Below are 16,057 nucleotides of genomic sequence, written 5' to 3'. Positions count from 1 at the left end.
AGCAGAGGAGGAGCCGGACACTACTCTCATCACGGGTAACCTAGTCATTTAACATTTTTATATTGCTTATTATTGCATGAAATGTTAAATTGTTTATTAGAAGGAATTGGGATCAAGAATAACCTAGTGAAAATTAGGTTGCATGCTCTACCTTAGTTGGAAATTAAGATATGATTTTAGAAACCAGAGAAATGGTATTCATTTTGTGCCTTAATTTATGAGAATGATGTGATAACTCCAAATAAAAAGTTTTATGGCCAATAAATTAAAAGAAAACCACAATCAAGGGTTGTTAGGGGGTTTCGAATTTTATAAGGGGTCAATGTGCAATTTTCGAAATCATAAGGGTCTAAAATGTAATTTTCAAAAATTAAGGGACCGAAATGCAATTAACCAAAAGATAAGGGACCTAAGTGCAATTTTTGAAATTCTTAAGGGTTAAAACGTAATTTTTGAAATTTAAGGGATTAAAATCAAAATTTTCGAAAAAGATAAAGGATTAAATTGCTAAGATTCAAAAATTTGGGGACTACAATGCAAATTTCAAAGGAATGGAAGGGCTAAAATGTAATTTTTCAAAGAAATGCTTAAGTTCGACACGCAATCTTCACATAACTTTCGGAAATTAATGATAGAAATTCTTTAAGCTTCAACACAAAAAGATTTAAAAGATGTTTTCGCCGCAGAGATGATTATCATTCAAGGGGTAGCTACATATGCACTATTAGATTCGAGAGCTACACATTTATTCATATCTGAAACCTTTATCAAAAGACTGAATATTACTCCTCAAGACATGGGTTTGGGTTTCAAAGTTTCTATTCTTTCCGGTGATCAAATGCTCACGTCTAAAATTGTCAAGAATCTGGAGCTTCGTTTATTCAAAGATGTGGGTCGGGCAGATCTCATTGTACTTCCTATGCTTGAATTTGATATTATACTTGGTATGGATTGGTTATCAGCGAATGAAGCTTCTATTGATTTTCATCAGAGATCAGTGTCCATTCGACTGCTTAGTGGTAAATCTTTTGTCTTTGAGGCGACGAGAAACAAGCAAATGCCGTATGTTATCTCTTGTCTACATGCGAGGAAGCTTATCAATCAAAAATTAGAAGATGTTGATACTGTCATAGATTTTCCCAGCGTCTGTCCCGAAGTCGTTTCTGGCATTCCACCTGATCGTGAAGTGGAATTCTCTATTGATCTAATGCCAGGCACTGTTCCTATATCAAAAGCACCTTATCGTCTAGCACCCGCTGAAATGAAAGAATTAAAAGATCAAATCCAGGAATTGCTAGACAAGGGTTTCATTCGCCCTAGTTATTCTCCATGGGGCGCACCGGTATTATTTGTGAAGAAGAAAGATGGTAGTATGCGTCTTTGCATTGATTATCAAGAGCTCAACAGGGTCACTATCAAAAATAAGTATCCACTGCCAAGAATTGAAGATTTATTTGATCAGTTGCAATGAGCATCGATATTTTCTAAGATTGATCTTCGATCTGGGTACCATCAGTTGAAAGTGAAAGAGTCGGATGTCCACAAGACGGCATTTCGTACTAGATATGGGCACTACGAGTTTATGGTCATGCCATTCGGTCTGACTAATACGCCAGCGATTTTCATGGATCTCATGAATGGCGTATTTCAGCCGTATCTGGATCAGTTTATTATAGTCTTCATTGATGATAGGCGAATCATGGACGAGATCATTGGAGCACTGTCAAGAGGATCCTTAGATACATTAAGGGTACCTCAAATGCTGTATTATGTTATGGAGAATCAGATTTTACACTCAGGGGTTATGTCGATTCAGATTATGCAGATGATCCTGATAATAAAAAATCTACTACTGGTTATGTGTTTACACTTGCAAGGAGAGCTGTAAGCTGGGTTTCAAAACTACAAACATTTGTAGCATTATCTACGACGGAAGCAGAATATATGGCAGCTACTCAAGCTTGTAAGGAGGTAATATAGATTAAAAGGTTATTGGAGGAGATTGGGCACAAAAAAGATAATGTTCCTTTGTTTTGTGACAGTCAGAGTGCCTTGCACATCGCAAAGAATCCAGCCTTTCATTCCAGGACGAAACAAATTGGAGTACAATTTCACTTTGTGCGGGAAGTATAGAAGAAGGAAGTGTCGATATGCAGAAGATCCATACAAAAGATAACATAGCTGATTTTCTGACTAAGCTAGTGAACATTGAAATGTTTGAGCGGTGTAGATCTTCAAGTGGCCTAGTTGAAACGTAAGTTGCAGAGAATAGCAAGATTGAAAAGATGTGTGGAGATGTGTTTGATTCTCAATCAAATCTCCAAGTCGGAGAAATGTCAGCAAAAGTTGATAAAGGTAAGGACATTCATAATGGTGTTGGTTGACAATTGCACGTGGCAGATAATTCAACAATACGCAGCGGAGAATTCAAATATATCTTTGCTTTGTTGAAAAATGAAGAGAATGTGTTTTCTGAAAACGTGTTCCACAATAACAAGGAAGCTCTATAAATAGAGCTCCTCCGTCCCCTCATTCTGAAATCATCCTTTCTTCGAGTTTTCTCTCATTCTAATACATTTGAGTGCTTAGTTCTATAATATTTGTGAGGTGTTTTGTTCTCCTATATTAAGAGAGTGTGTGTTATCTTTGGAAACACAATGAGTGGGTTGTACACCATAAAATATTATAGTGGAATTTCTTTTCATCTTGTCCGTGGTTTTTATCTTGATAATTTTTAGGGGTTTTCTACGTAAATTTCGGTGTCCAGTTTATTCTTTATTTTCATATATTTATTATCTCAAATTACCATACGTGGGACCAACATTCCGAGCATTCATAGCAAGGGAGATGGTAACACCCCTCAAACAATAATCGATCACGAGTATGTAAATCATCCACTTCTATTGACTCTCTTCAAGCAGTTGACTCTGGGTCGAATGTATCTTTCAAGAGATTTCTCAAGTAAAATCTCAAATTTTGTTATCTTTCGGTTGAATTATATGGCTTGGTGACTTGAACTACCGAAACGGCAGACACCTGCGTGGTAACTCCTTTAAAATTAATACCTGTGTAAAATTCACTATACTATCTCATTGTCTGGCCACCTATACTTACCCTATGACTAGAATAAAACTTTCTCAAGATGACTAAATTTCTTGTGTTCATTAAGGTGTGATCGTATATTGTGGCATGGCCGTGGTCTCCAACAGCTATATATCATACGTTTGTCGGGGAGTCTAGATTTTCAGATCATGAAACGCGGCAACAAAGCTAGTGAGTGAGTTGATATATTATAAAAGATGACCTCAAATTCTCTCTTATTTCTTGGTTTTAACAAGTAGTCGGTGCATAATTTTTACAGGCAGGAGTTGCTGAAATTCGGAACAGGTATACAGTGATCGAATCTGAGTTATTCTTCGTGTAATATTGACACGGTAGTTTGCAGCATTTTTCTTTCTGTCTCCTACTTTCCTTTCTCTTGTACACCAGACTTACCTCCTACCCATCCAATTGTTCCATTATGTTTCGATGCCTTTGCGGGTTCAAATTATAAAAGATGCCAACTTAAAGCCAATAACGAGAGCAAATTTGACGCATTATCTCTTAAGGACGTGGGAGGAGCTATCATCACTCATCAAGCGTAATGAAACCACCCCAAATCGTTTACCAAACTTCCTTATAAAGCACCGGCTCCCCTTCTGCATTTACATCAAGTTTGCACATTCAAAAATTTTCGATATCATTGGTTTCATGAATGAAAAATAACAAGATGGCTTTATGTAGATACTCAATTTTTCTGAGTAAATTGCGAGTATTGAGATCAAGAAACGGTGGTTAGGTGGCCAAGTTCTATTACAAATATTTTATTTATGATAAGAAATACTTTGTGGCGTACATTGGTTTTCCTTCTAATACATTATGAGTCACATAGGTTGTTTTCTAATTAAATCAGCTCTGGTTGTAAACAAATTGTTAATCAAACATGTTTATGCTTCAAAAATTCCAAGTTGATGTATAGAATACAGGAAAACCATGCGTTAGGCCGCAGACGGAGGTGACTTTATATTTATGTAATACACGAACAAGGATCAATTACTACAGCCGTGTTGTGCACTGTAGAGCTGATGGATCATGTCGACCACATATGAGGTCTATTTGATTCAACGGTGGTGCTGTGTACAACACTAGATCCAAAACTTTTTTATTAGAGAATATGGGGACTTGCTTTCTGTCTCTCTTGTTTCTGCTTTGCTCTTGTTTTTGTGAGCTTGGGCCGTAAGTCCTTGATTATATTATTATTAATTCTCCAAAGAATGACATGCCCAACTTCTCTCCTTCTTAATATAGATATCATCAGCGATCAGCATTTTGTCCCACATTACGCCAATTGAAATCTAATTTTAACTGATTTGAGGTCAAAATTCAAGAAGGGAGATTCTTATAAATTTGGTAAAGATGGAAAAAAATCAGGGCAATAGATTTTCTTGATTGATGACAATTTTCCAATTTCAGCCATTTAACACATATATGCAGAAATTATTGTAACATGCTGCGGCTGCATGTAAAGAAACAAGGTTTTCCCTTTGACTAGCTAGTTATCACCAAATAGCGAAGGAGAGTTCGATTTCGTTAATTTGTAATGGAAGACAATATATCAAACAAACTGTAAGTGGAATATGAGTCCCATTTTATCCCTATCTTGCTAATGAGCTATACTATTCCATAATCATATGTTTTTCTTGGGCAAGCTCATACCCCGAAATTGAGAGATATAGACAACCACAGTTACTAATAGAAAGCTGCACTCTAAAGTCTCCATCTGAATTAAGAACCAAGCCAGCCCTTCAAATTGTGAATCTTTTGGCCTTGAACTGCCCTTTGTTTCATAAATGCTGCCTGTTTCTCCGCCAATAGGTCGTGTCCAATCTGAAACTCGCGGCATTCATCAGAGCAGAATGCGCAGAGATCACTGCAACCAATGGTACATTCAAATGTAGTTAGCACTTAGAATATAAATGGTACGTAAATTATCATCAGTGCCATTATTAATTCTTATAAGAAATACATGTGATATTTTTTTATTCGAATTCTTAATCAGATTTTGAGCCATCGACAAAAAAAGGAAGTCGAGAATATCATCATCATTATAAGGAAAAAAGGTTAGTTAGGTATGTTTTACATCATTCTTTATGATCAAACCAAAAAATCAATGGAGTGTTTAAGGATAGCATACATAATTAAATTTAAAGACGAAGTACTCTAGGAAATTGTAGCTACACAATATCATAAACATCACACAATCAATTCAAAGGTGCTTAGTCAACACAAGCAACAGGTAAGTTTCACGCTTCTTGGTTAAAATACCCGAAGATGCTTGTCTAGTTGTCTTAAAAGGGAAAGAAAAGAAAAATTCCTAGCCATAACTTAATTACAGTCAACAAATAAAAAAACAAAAAAAACTAATGAAAGGAAAATCTGAAGAAAATATAAAGAGATGAACAAGGTAGAAAGTAAATATTTGACAATTAATAAATATAAAAATAAACTTCAGAAAGAAACTTGGTTTATAAAATTGAGCCATAGACACCACTATAACTATGTGCAATCATGAATTAGATTGAAAAAACAGATTCACAAACCAATTAGTTCAATAATAATAAATAAAACTATGATCAAGTGAAATATTTGTTGTTACAATCATATCTTTTTATTATAAGACGTGGAAAATTTCCTGATTTTGGGAAGCTTTTACACTTAATATATTAGCTTTTAAAATTCGAATCCTGCTCTGCATCGACACAGCAAAAAAACAGATGACATAGAAAAAGAACTATCGGTTCGGTATCCATAACATAACGAGTATCCACACAAGGTGATGGGAAACGCATATCGGTTTCACCAACTGCAGCAAAATGATCGATAAGATTTTTGAGACGCTAACTCATCTCGTATATGACAAACGAACATGTACTCGAAAGGTGGCCTATTAAAATAGAGGACATAAGAAAATCAGTCGTGATTACGTACAAAATTTTGAGATTTGATGCATTTTAGGGGGTAAAACTTCAGTTTTTTTCCCTAAAAATACATGATAAAACTTGGGAAAGCGTTCGATTTGCACGAGAAAGAACAATGCACGAGAAATCACTCCACAGGATCGAACATCGAAAAATTGATCGCGCATTTAATAACAATCACAAAAGGCGCGGAAACAAAGTCAAAATCCCTTACCCATACATGAAGACCTCGGAATTTTGATCCATCCTCTTCTTACAATAATGACACTGCTCAAGGAATCCCCCAACTGTTATACGATCAGGTTTGCTGACACTCTCCGGAGAAGCAACGGTCCAAATATTCCGGCACGACGCCTCGGTGGCGTCATCAGCCACAAAAACCTTGGCCTTGCCGTCGTAAGAGGCGCTCGCCATGGAAACTGGGATCGAAAAACTTCCGATTCTGCTCCGCTTCACGGACATTTTTGCGTGAGTTGAGACTTGAGCAGAGCTAGCTAGGGCTCGTGCAAGTGGGGGGAGTGAGTTTCAAATGATAGCAGTTGGAGTTCTTATACAAAAGCGAGGGAGGAAGGAGCTACGTGTCTATATAAAGAGGCTACTGTGGGTCCCACTATCCTGAGTTTTATAAATCAAGAGATATGACAGATTAGTTAGTTATACTATGTTGTGGAAGAATTAAATTATTAGTTTGAATAGATTTTTGTGAAACGTATTCACGAATTTTTATTTGTGATACGGGTCAATCCTACCGATATTCACAATAAAAAATAATACTCTTAGCATAAAAAGTAATATTTTTTTATGTATGACCCAAACAAGAGATCCGTCTAACAAAATACGACCCGTGAGACCGTCTCACATANCAAGAGATCCGTCTAATAAAATACGACCCGTGAGACCGTCTCACATAAGTTTTTGTCTATTAGTTTTACTTAAGTTAATAATCTATACTATATGATTAAAGTTCGGGATTAAAATAAAAATCACTATCTATATGTCGTCATTCATACTATAAAAAAAGATAGAGAGACTTACATCAATTAATTTTGATATCACCATTTGTAAACTATTTATATATCAAAAATATCTTACTTCAAAAAAATTTTTATTTTATCTAATTATGATACACAAATAATTAGTGTTGCCTGGTTTTCGCTTGGTAGCGGAAAATGTTAAGTTTTAATATATGATAAGTAGAGTATCCAGGATTGAAAATTTGCACTAACATTAAGTGTTGTGTTTAAAATAATATTGATTTTATTTTAAAAAATTTGAATAGTGGGTTTGTTAAAAAAAATAGATAAATGAAGATAACTAACAAGATGATAAATAAATATGAAGAAATCAACAGGAAACGTGTTCTAGATGTTCGATTTCAACTGATTATTCAATGGTTATTTATAGTTTATTAGCCAAGAATCTGTATTTGTTTTTTACTCCCTTTCCCGAGTGTCGAGTTAAAGTTATTATTCAATATCAATCTCGATATCCCTACCAGAAATCAATTATCAAATAATTTAGTTCGCATCAAGATTATTCAAGAGAGAGTTCAATGAAATTATTAGTCTCCCGAACTCTACAAATTTCTATTATGTATTTTCCTATGATAATATTCATAGTCTCCTTTTCAGATTGATATATTTCAAATAAATATAAAAATTTAATTAGTGATCAAGTAATTGAATGTAATAAAATCAAGAAAACACAAATAAACTATATGAAAAACAAAAATATAATAATAAATCAAAATCAAAGTTTCAAATCAGATTATGTCGTTATTCTAGAATTAAAGAGTTAGATCATGATGAGAATAAAAAATACCAAAACGTGTTATCAAATATCAATGAAATTTAAGGGAAAAAATTTTAAAACACGATTTGGAATGAGCTTCTCCAACCTCGGATATCGCATTCTTCTTCCTCGTGTGGAAATCTCCTGCCCTAGTGTGCCTCCTTGAGTTTCTCCATTTTTATCCCTCCTAAATATATTCAAAAAGTACTTAGAATTATGTTAAAAGTCGTATTTAAAACCCTAGTCGCATAAGTTTCCTTGTTGTGCACGACGTCGGGCACTAATGTTCCAGAAATGGGCATTGAGGCGCCTCTCAGAAATTGCTGAATTCTGATTTTACAAAGCATGGTCTCTGAGAAGCCGATAAGAGGCGCTAAGGTGCCTGAAAATTCGAACCATCGGTGTTGAGGTGCTGAAGCACCTGACTTTCAAATTAATTTTTCTTTTCATGATTTGAGGCATTGGGGCGCCCTTTTAATCACTCGGACTCTTCTTCTTCTTCTTCATATTTCTACTCTTGTTATGAACTTTCCTTGCTATATTGTTTTCTTTTTGTTATTTCATTTAGTTTTAATGATAACAAACAATAACTTATTGTATTAGATCTAGCTGTCGTTTGATCTGCATAACAATTACTCGACCGCTTCAGAAGAATTCATTTAAACGGTCATGTAATGCTAAGCTAGTCAAACGATTCATCATCAGCAAAATAATTGATCTACTCAGAACGTTCTTTTTATCCAAGAACATTAATCAATTGTTGAGTAAAGTTATCTTCGTATACAAATCACATATCTTACAAGGATCTCACCTGCTTTATCAGAAAAGTTGGTAGATTGATCATGCACGACAAAATAGGATATCAGTAGATCAGACTGTTTTATTTAAAAGTCTACGCGCAGAGCTAGTTACCTTTTGCTGTCAGTGGTCGTTTCCTCTCAGATTTGGTAAAAGTCAAATTGCTCATTAATTAAAGTATGATGTATATAAGGATATGAAGGTGATAGCAATACTATTGCATTAACACTCATTTATTGAGCTACAGTCGAAGAATGAAAACATACTAGAAGTACTATATATAGAGAAAGACAAAAAAGATTTTTACAAACTTAAAGCATTTTCTAAAAAGATTTCTGAACACTCTTAATCCTCACTAAATATATACTAGTCAACAACCCACCCATCACAAAACATTTATCTGATCTTCATACAATATCAAGGGCTTCTGTCAACTCACTCGAACGTTTCTTGCCAAGATCGTTTGAGGAGTTTTTTGACAATTGAATCGAATGATTAATTACTTTACTTCATTTGTGTTGCATTGGTTGTTAGACTGCGAGTCTCAACCATTTGTGAGAATATTAGGAGTTTCAACTTAGGCAGTAGATAAGTCTTAAGATTGAAGTTGTTTGTTACAAAGTGTTGCAAAACGAAAGTCTTCTAGTGAAATTTTTTCTAGATGGAAGAAATGATGACGTAAGAGCTTGTATCTCCAAACATCCATAAAAATACATGTATCATTTTCTTATCGCATTTATTTATCTTATTAATTATCCGTATTTGAGTATCTAATGTTCACAAGAACCATTAGACCGTTTCTCGCACAAATTTGTGTCCAATAGTGTTAAAAAAATCAGGTCTTGCATAGCTAACACTATCGAGATCGATAACATTATTTGACAGCTTTTAAAGAAAATTTTAAATAGAGTTTATTCACCCCCTATAAAATTTAACCCAATCCCAACATGTGTTATCAGAGCGGGTTTTTCTCAACCTCTGACATTCATATACTCAAATGTCTTCTTTCAATAAGATACCGATGTTTTCTAAAAAAAATTATGACGACTGAAAAATTTGTATACAAGCACTCTTATATGCACAGAACGATGACATGTATTATGTCATCACTGAAGGAACAATTAAGATTTTAAAGTCAAATACATCCTATCAATTTTTGAGGCCACAGATGGTGGAGAAGCATTGGTTTGAATGGACAGCCGAGGATAAGAAGAAGGTCAATCTTTACAATGTGGCCAAAGATATCTTTTATAAATCTCTCCATGAAAATATTTTTAGTAAAATTAAAACTTGTTCTACAAATAGAAAAATATAGGAGAACTTTATTCAAATTAACTTTATTCAAATTTGTGAGGGAAACGACCAAACAATAGAGAACAAGCTAACCGTGACATTCAGAAGTTCGATAGTACCAAGATAAAGCCTGGAGAAACTCTAAATGAGTTTGATGAACGGTTTAGCAGTATCATTATTGAACTTACATATCTAGGTAAGGAATATGCAATCGTGAAATTGCCTTGAAGGTAATGTGAGCTTTGCCCAGAGAATGGTACGTAAAGACGGTAGCAATGAAGGAATCTAATGATCTAAACAAGCTAGAGCTGGATGACTTGTTTGCTGATCTCAAAGCCTACAAGTTTGAACTTGGAATTCACACTGAAGAAGAGTCGTCTACATCTCAACCAACAAAGGCTCTATCTGCGGTTGTCATTGTTCCTGTGGTCGAAGAAAATTCAAGCAAGAAGTCTGCTGAGCAACTAAGCAACAAGGCCATATCTCTATTTGTTTTAGTAAATTTATGTGAAAAAATCAATTTAAATTTACTAAACCTTAATATAAAAAGAACCAGACAGAAGATAGTCAAGTTTGTTATAATTTTGGCAAGCAAGACCACTTTATTGCAGACTATAATAAGACCAAAAAGGATGAAAGGCAACCGTTCAAGAGAAAATGGTCAAAGGATGAGAAAATATCCTTCAAAAAAAAGAAAGATCAGAAGGTTCTTGTTGATGAGAAGAACAAGAGCAAGTGGGCAAACTCATAAAGTGAGCTTCTGGATCGGAAGCCAGCTCAAGTGATAGTGATGATGAGTCGATCTATTGGCTGATGGCGAACTCAGAACCAAATGATGATAACGATGAGATATTTGATTACAGTTCCAATGAATTTACAAGATAAGACCTTGTCACTGCACTTTATGATATGATAAAAGAGTACAAGATTCTCTCTCAATCATTTGAGGAAGTAAAGTAATAATACGTAAACTTGAAATATAAGTCAAGTTAATCCAGCTGCTTGCAGCGAAATGAAATTGATGGTCTTAAGGTAAAACTAAGTTTTATGGACACTGAGAATGATAACACAAGAAGAATGTTTCAAGACATTTTGAATGAAAATAAAAAGTTGTTTAAATTAATTAACACGTGGAACTAATCTTCAGTTTCATTAACTAACATGCATGGGAAAAAAAAAGATGGTGATAAACCTTCCTAGGCTTTGGTAATGATAATTCAAATCATAGTGAAACAAGTACTCAATTGCATCTGAACAAAAGCAAGTCTAATATGATAAACGTTGTCAGGTATTGTGCGATATATGAACATGATAAGCCCGAAATCCAAGCAGACCAAAAAGTACATTATGAGAACAAAGCTAATCATAGAGGACTGAAATACGTTGAACCTCAAGACTCTAAGTCTGGAAATTCATGGTTAAATCTAAGACCAAATGGAACTGGACATGTTAACCGATCGAGTTCAAACCGGTCTGAGAATAAGCCGATTCAATCTACACAAAATTTCCAAAAAAGAAAACCAAGGTAGTACTTTAATTTCCGTCCAATACAAAATAAGCACAAACTAGATAGGAAGGAAAAACGGCCTAAACAACATATGGTTAAGACTAGAACACAACATAGCTCTGCACACTACTCTATTTGACCGCTTGAATTTTTGGACATGCACACTGGCAGGCCTGTTAGGGTAATTCAAGTGGGGGTCTCGAAAATATTAATTTGATCTGGACCCAACTAGATGTGGGTACAAAAATGCTTTGTGCTATTGAAAGGTATAAAAGGAAAAAAAGGTTGAAGAGTCAAACTGCTACCTCGTTAGTGGATGCTCAAGGCACATGACCGAAAACAAGAAGCTTCTAACATAAGTGATTGAATACAAAGGACTAAGAATCATACTTGATGATAACTCAAAAGGTATAACTGTGGGTAATGATAAGATTATCCATAGTAGAGTCATTATTAAAGATGTCCACCTAGTTGAAAATATGTGCTATAATTTAATTAGCATAAGTCAATTGTGTAACACTGGCTACTCAGTTGAATTTCTTCAATACACTTGCACTGTGAACTCTAACAATGGTGATATCATGATAAGCAAACTAAGATAACAGAAAACATATAAGTTAAATTTGAAAGACAATCAACTTTCCTCACCTGCATGTTTTTAGCTCTGAATAATGAAGCATTGGTTGTGGTACAAGTGACTGAATCATCTTAATTTCAATCCATTGAATCTGAGTAAACAAGAGTGGGTGACCAGTTTTCCTAAAATAATCTTTATAAAAAAATAAGATATGCACCACATGTCAGGTAGGAAATCAAGTAAGATGTACTTTTAAAATCAAAGGTAACTCCTCTACCAAATGCTTGTATTTATTGCACATGGATCTATTTGGCCCTATATCGGTAAAGAGCATGGGGGAATGAGGTATACTCTAGTAATAGTAGATTATTATTCTTGATATACTTCGGTAATCTTTCTACTATCCAAATATCGAAATACTTTAAATTTGGTCAAAGATTTAAAATAGTTGCAAAATTATAAATCTACTATGATAGATAAGATAAAGAGTGACAGGGGTATCGAGTCTACAAAAAACCCTTGGATCTTATCTAGATTATCAGAGAATTAAACTTGAGTTCTCAGCTAACCGACCTGCTCAACATAATGGTGTTGCTGAGATAAGTAATCGAACATTAAAAGAAGCAGCTAGAACAATGAGTGCTGATTCAAATGTTTCTCAAAGGCTTTAAGCAGAAACATTCAACACAACTTGTTATACTCAAAACAAATTTATGAATAATAAAAGACATAACAAAACTACATATGAGATCTAGAATGGCGTGAAACCAGATATCTCTTATGTCAAAATTTTTGGCTGCAATTGTTTGATTTACAACAATGTCAAATCTCACTTAACTGTCTTCGATGGTAAAGTTGATGAAGGAATATTTATCGATTACTCATTAGTCAGCAAAGCTTACAGAGACTTTAACAAGTCTATGACCGTTGAAAAAACCATTCATGTTATCTTTGATGAATCTACTGTATGTGCAGATCAAGAATAGGTGAATGTCAATGAGCTACGTCAAAAATTGGAAAACATAAATCTCATCTATGAGAGTGACAATGAGACTGAGCTAAGAAAGGAAAAATGAAGATTTTCCTACCAGTCTAGTGATCATAGAGAACAATACGATCGGATCAGATCTAGAGCTCATTGAACCGTTCGTAAAGATTGATCCAAGAAGAAGATAAGAAGAGGTCATCATTGAAGAAGAGGGTCGATTTCAAAAGATCAACAAGATACACATCATCTTGGACGCAACTACTGGTGGAGTAGAAATCATCCACCAAACTTGGTCATTGGTAACTGACGGATCGTGTGCTCGGCACCTTAGGGGTGCTTTCAACACAATAAATCAATGAGCTGCAATAGCTCGTGTTCTAAGAATATATACATTGATGAATTAGATCAAATTTGGTACTAAACCAAGCGAAAAACACTTGAAATAATCCTTCGTTAAGAAAAATGATATGTTTTATATACTGTGCAACTGAAGAACTGAATTTACGAGAAAATCAGTTAGAGCTGATATTAGTTCAGTTATGGACAGAACTGAACTGATATAAACTGGACTGATCAAATCAATTAAGAACAAAACAAGCAGTTAAACAGTTAAAAGACACAAGATATGTTTATGGATGTTCGGAGACTTCAACTGCTCCTACGTCACCCCTTCAACCTCCACGGGTAGGATATACTAGAAGACTTAGATTTATACAACACCTTGTACAAATCCTACACAGCTTAGGACTTACCCACTGCCTAACTGAACTCCTAGTCTAGACTGAAGGCAGCACCTTCCAGCCAACACTTCTTTAACGTCTATGTGTCAAAGACTGCATACACAAATTTATTGTCTTCGTGCAAGACTGTAATTTGGGTGGTGGTGTGTGCGTGTGTGTGAGAACTGAACAATGAACACTATCCGAAAGTGTTCTCACACACTGAGGGAAATAAGCTTCTAATCTAAGCTAATATAACTTTGAAGTGTTCCCTCACAACTGGGCGTAATGCTTCTTGTAAGCTGATACGCGATATGCGCGCCCTTCTTCTTTGTTGTATTCTCTCTTTTAGCCACACTGTGTATATTTTTCTTACTGATTCTTCACTGATCTTCTATTTATAAGTGCGAATCTTGATCGTACAGTGATACTCAATTATTGTATCCGTTGCATTTTGAATTTGTTCTTTGGAATCCATTCCGGAACTTTTGGCTTTAAGCTTCTGATGCAACGTTCATGATTGTACTGTGATAGTACAATTGCTTTTGTACCTTTGCTCACAGCTGTAATCCATTAAGTAAGCTTGTCGTTATCTGTAACTGATTGCTCATAACTGATGTTCTGAACTGGTTCTTCAAACTGATCAGCAACTGGTCTTTGAACTGATATAGTGAAATCAGTTGACTCGTCAGCTGAACTGATTTCACTGATTCAGTTTACCTGGTCAGCTGAGCTTTTCATCAGTTGAACTCTTCATCAGCTGTCCAGGCATCTGAAGCTCTTCTGCTGAACTACCTATCAACTGGACATTCAGTTGAGCTGGTTGCGATGCATCAGTTGAACTGGTTCAGTTCGTTCGATCAGTTGGTTCTTTCAGTTAGCATCTCCTATAGCTTTAGTTTTGGCTCGTAAACTGATCATTTAAATTTCAGCTATCTGCGCACTAAGGTAGGTCATTAGAGACAAAATAACAAGTTTTTTTAACATCAAAATTAAGCAAAGATTGCGAACTTCAAAAGTTCCAACAGTAACCTGTCAACTCCTCATAGAACTAGGAAATAAGTGATTGATGAGTTTTGTATGCAATTTTTCTCTCTCAACTTGAGCCAAAGAAAGTTGATGAAGCATTAACATATGCTAGCTGGATAGAGGTCATGCAAGAAGAAATCAACTAGTTTGAGCGCAACAAAGTTTGGTATTTAGTACCTTGACTGGACAAGCAAAATTTTAGTGGGACTAGATGCGTTTTCATCAAAAAAAAATGGATGAGAATGGAATGGTTGTGAGGAACAAAGCTCGTCTTGTAGCTCAAGGGTACAGAAAAGAAGAATGTATTGACTTTGACGAGTCAATTGCACTGGTTGCAAGAATTGAGGTCATCTGAATATTCCATGAATATGGTGCTTTCAAGAACTTCAAAGTCTAAAAAATGGGTGTAAAGCCAGCATTCTTGAATGGTATCTTGCAAGAGGAAATTTATGTTGAAAAACATCTAGGTTTTATCAATTCTGCTTACACTAGTTATGTTTTTAAATTAGATATGTTTTGTATGGACTTAAGCAGGCAACTAGAACTTGGTATGATAATCTCCTAAATTTTGTACTTGATCACGATTTTGTGATATGAACAATAGATAACACATTGTTAATTCCCCAAGGGATATCATATCTTGCTAGTGCTAATCTATGTTGATGATATTATTTTTGGTTTAATTAACCCCAAACTTTGTGAGAAATTTTCTAAGTTTATGCAAGAGAACTTTGAAATGAACATGATGGGCGAATTTACATTTTTCTTGGATTTCAAGTCAAACAGCTTAACAAAGACATATTCATCAATCAATCCAATTATACAAAAGTGCTCATCAAGAAATTTGTAATGGACAACTACTTTGTTGCATCCACCCCACGAGCGCATCAATCAAGTTAGATAAAGATGAAAAGGGAATTCCGACCGAGGTAACAATGTCTCATGGTTTAATAGGATCATTGTTATATATAACCACTAGTCGAGAAGATATTATGTTTGTAATCTGTCTATGTGCTAGATTCCAAGCTATTCCAAACAATCTCATTATATTGTAACTAAGTGTATCCTTAAATACCTTAAAAGAACTATCAATGTGGGTATTTGGTAAGACTAAAGTTTTAATCTTATTGGATATCCTGATACAGACTACGCATGCTGCAAAATCTACAAGAAGAGAACTAGTAGATCATGTCAATTCCTTGATGATAGGCTGATCACTTGGTTCAGCAAGAACTGGACATACATGGCCACTTCAACTGCTGAAATAGAATATCTCGCAACCGGAAGTTGTTGTCACAACACAACTGTTATTGCCATAACATACAATTACCATGATGC

At 34.9% G+C, this 16,057-nt stretch overlaps 1 protein-coding gene across 1 annotated transcript; it reads right to left on the bottom strand.

Annotated features, from left to right (window-relative positions):
- Positions 1-4,595: 4,595 nt before the first annotated feature.
- On the bottom strand, positions 4,596-6,564 carry LOC140972150 (FCS-Like Zinc finger 1-like). Its single transcript, XM_073434619.1, has 2 exons — positions 6,232-6,564; positions 4,596-4,969 (listed from the first exon to the last, which is right to left on the bottom strand). Exons 1-2 carry the CDS (start codon positions 6,477-6,479, stop codon positions 4,825-4,827), a joined length of 393 nt encoding a protein of 130 aa, XP_073290720.1. The 5' UTR covers positions 6,480-6,564; the 3' UTR covers positions 4,596-4,824.
- Between the last annotated feature and the right edge of the window lie 9,493 nt (positions 6,565-16,057).

This window comes from Primulina huaijiensis, chromosome 3, assembly GCF_012295235.1.
Source record: "Primulina huaijiensis isolate GDHJ02 chromosome 3, ASM1229523v2, whole genome shotgun sequence".
Taxonomy (NCBI): Eukaryota; Viridiplantae; Streptophyta; class Magnoliopsida; order Lamiales; family Gesneriaceae; genus Primulina; species Primulina huaijiensis.
The sequence above is the reverse complement of the archived record's forward strand: the minus strand, read 5'-3'. Positions and strand labels throughout refer to the sequence as shown.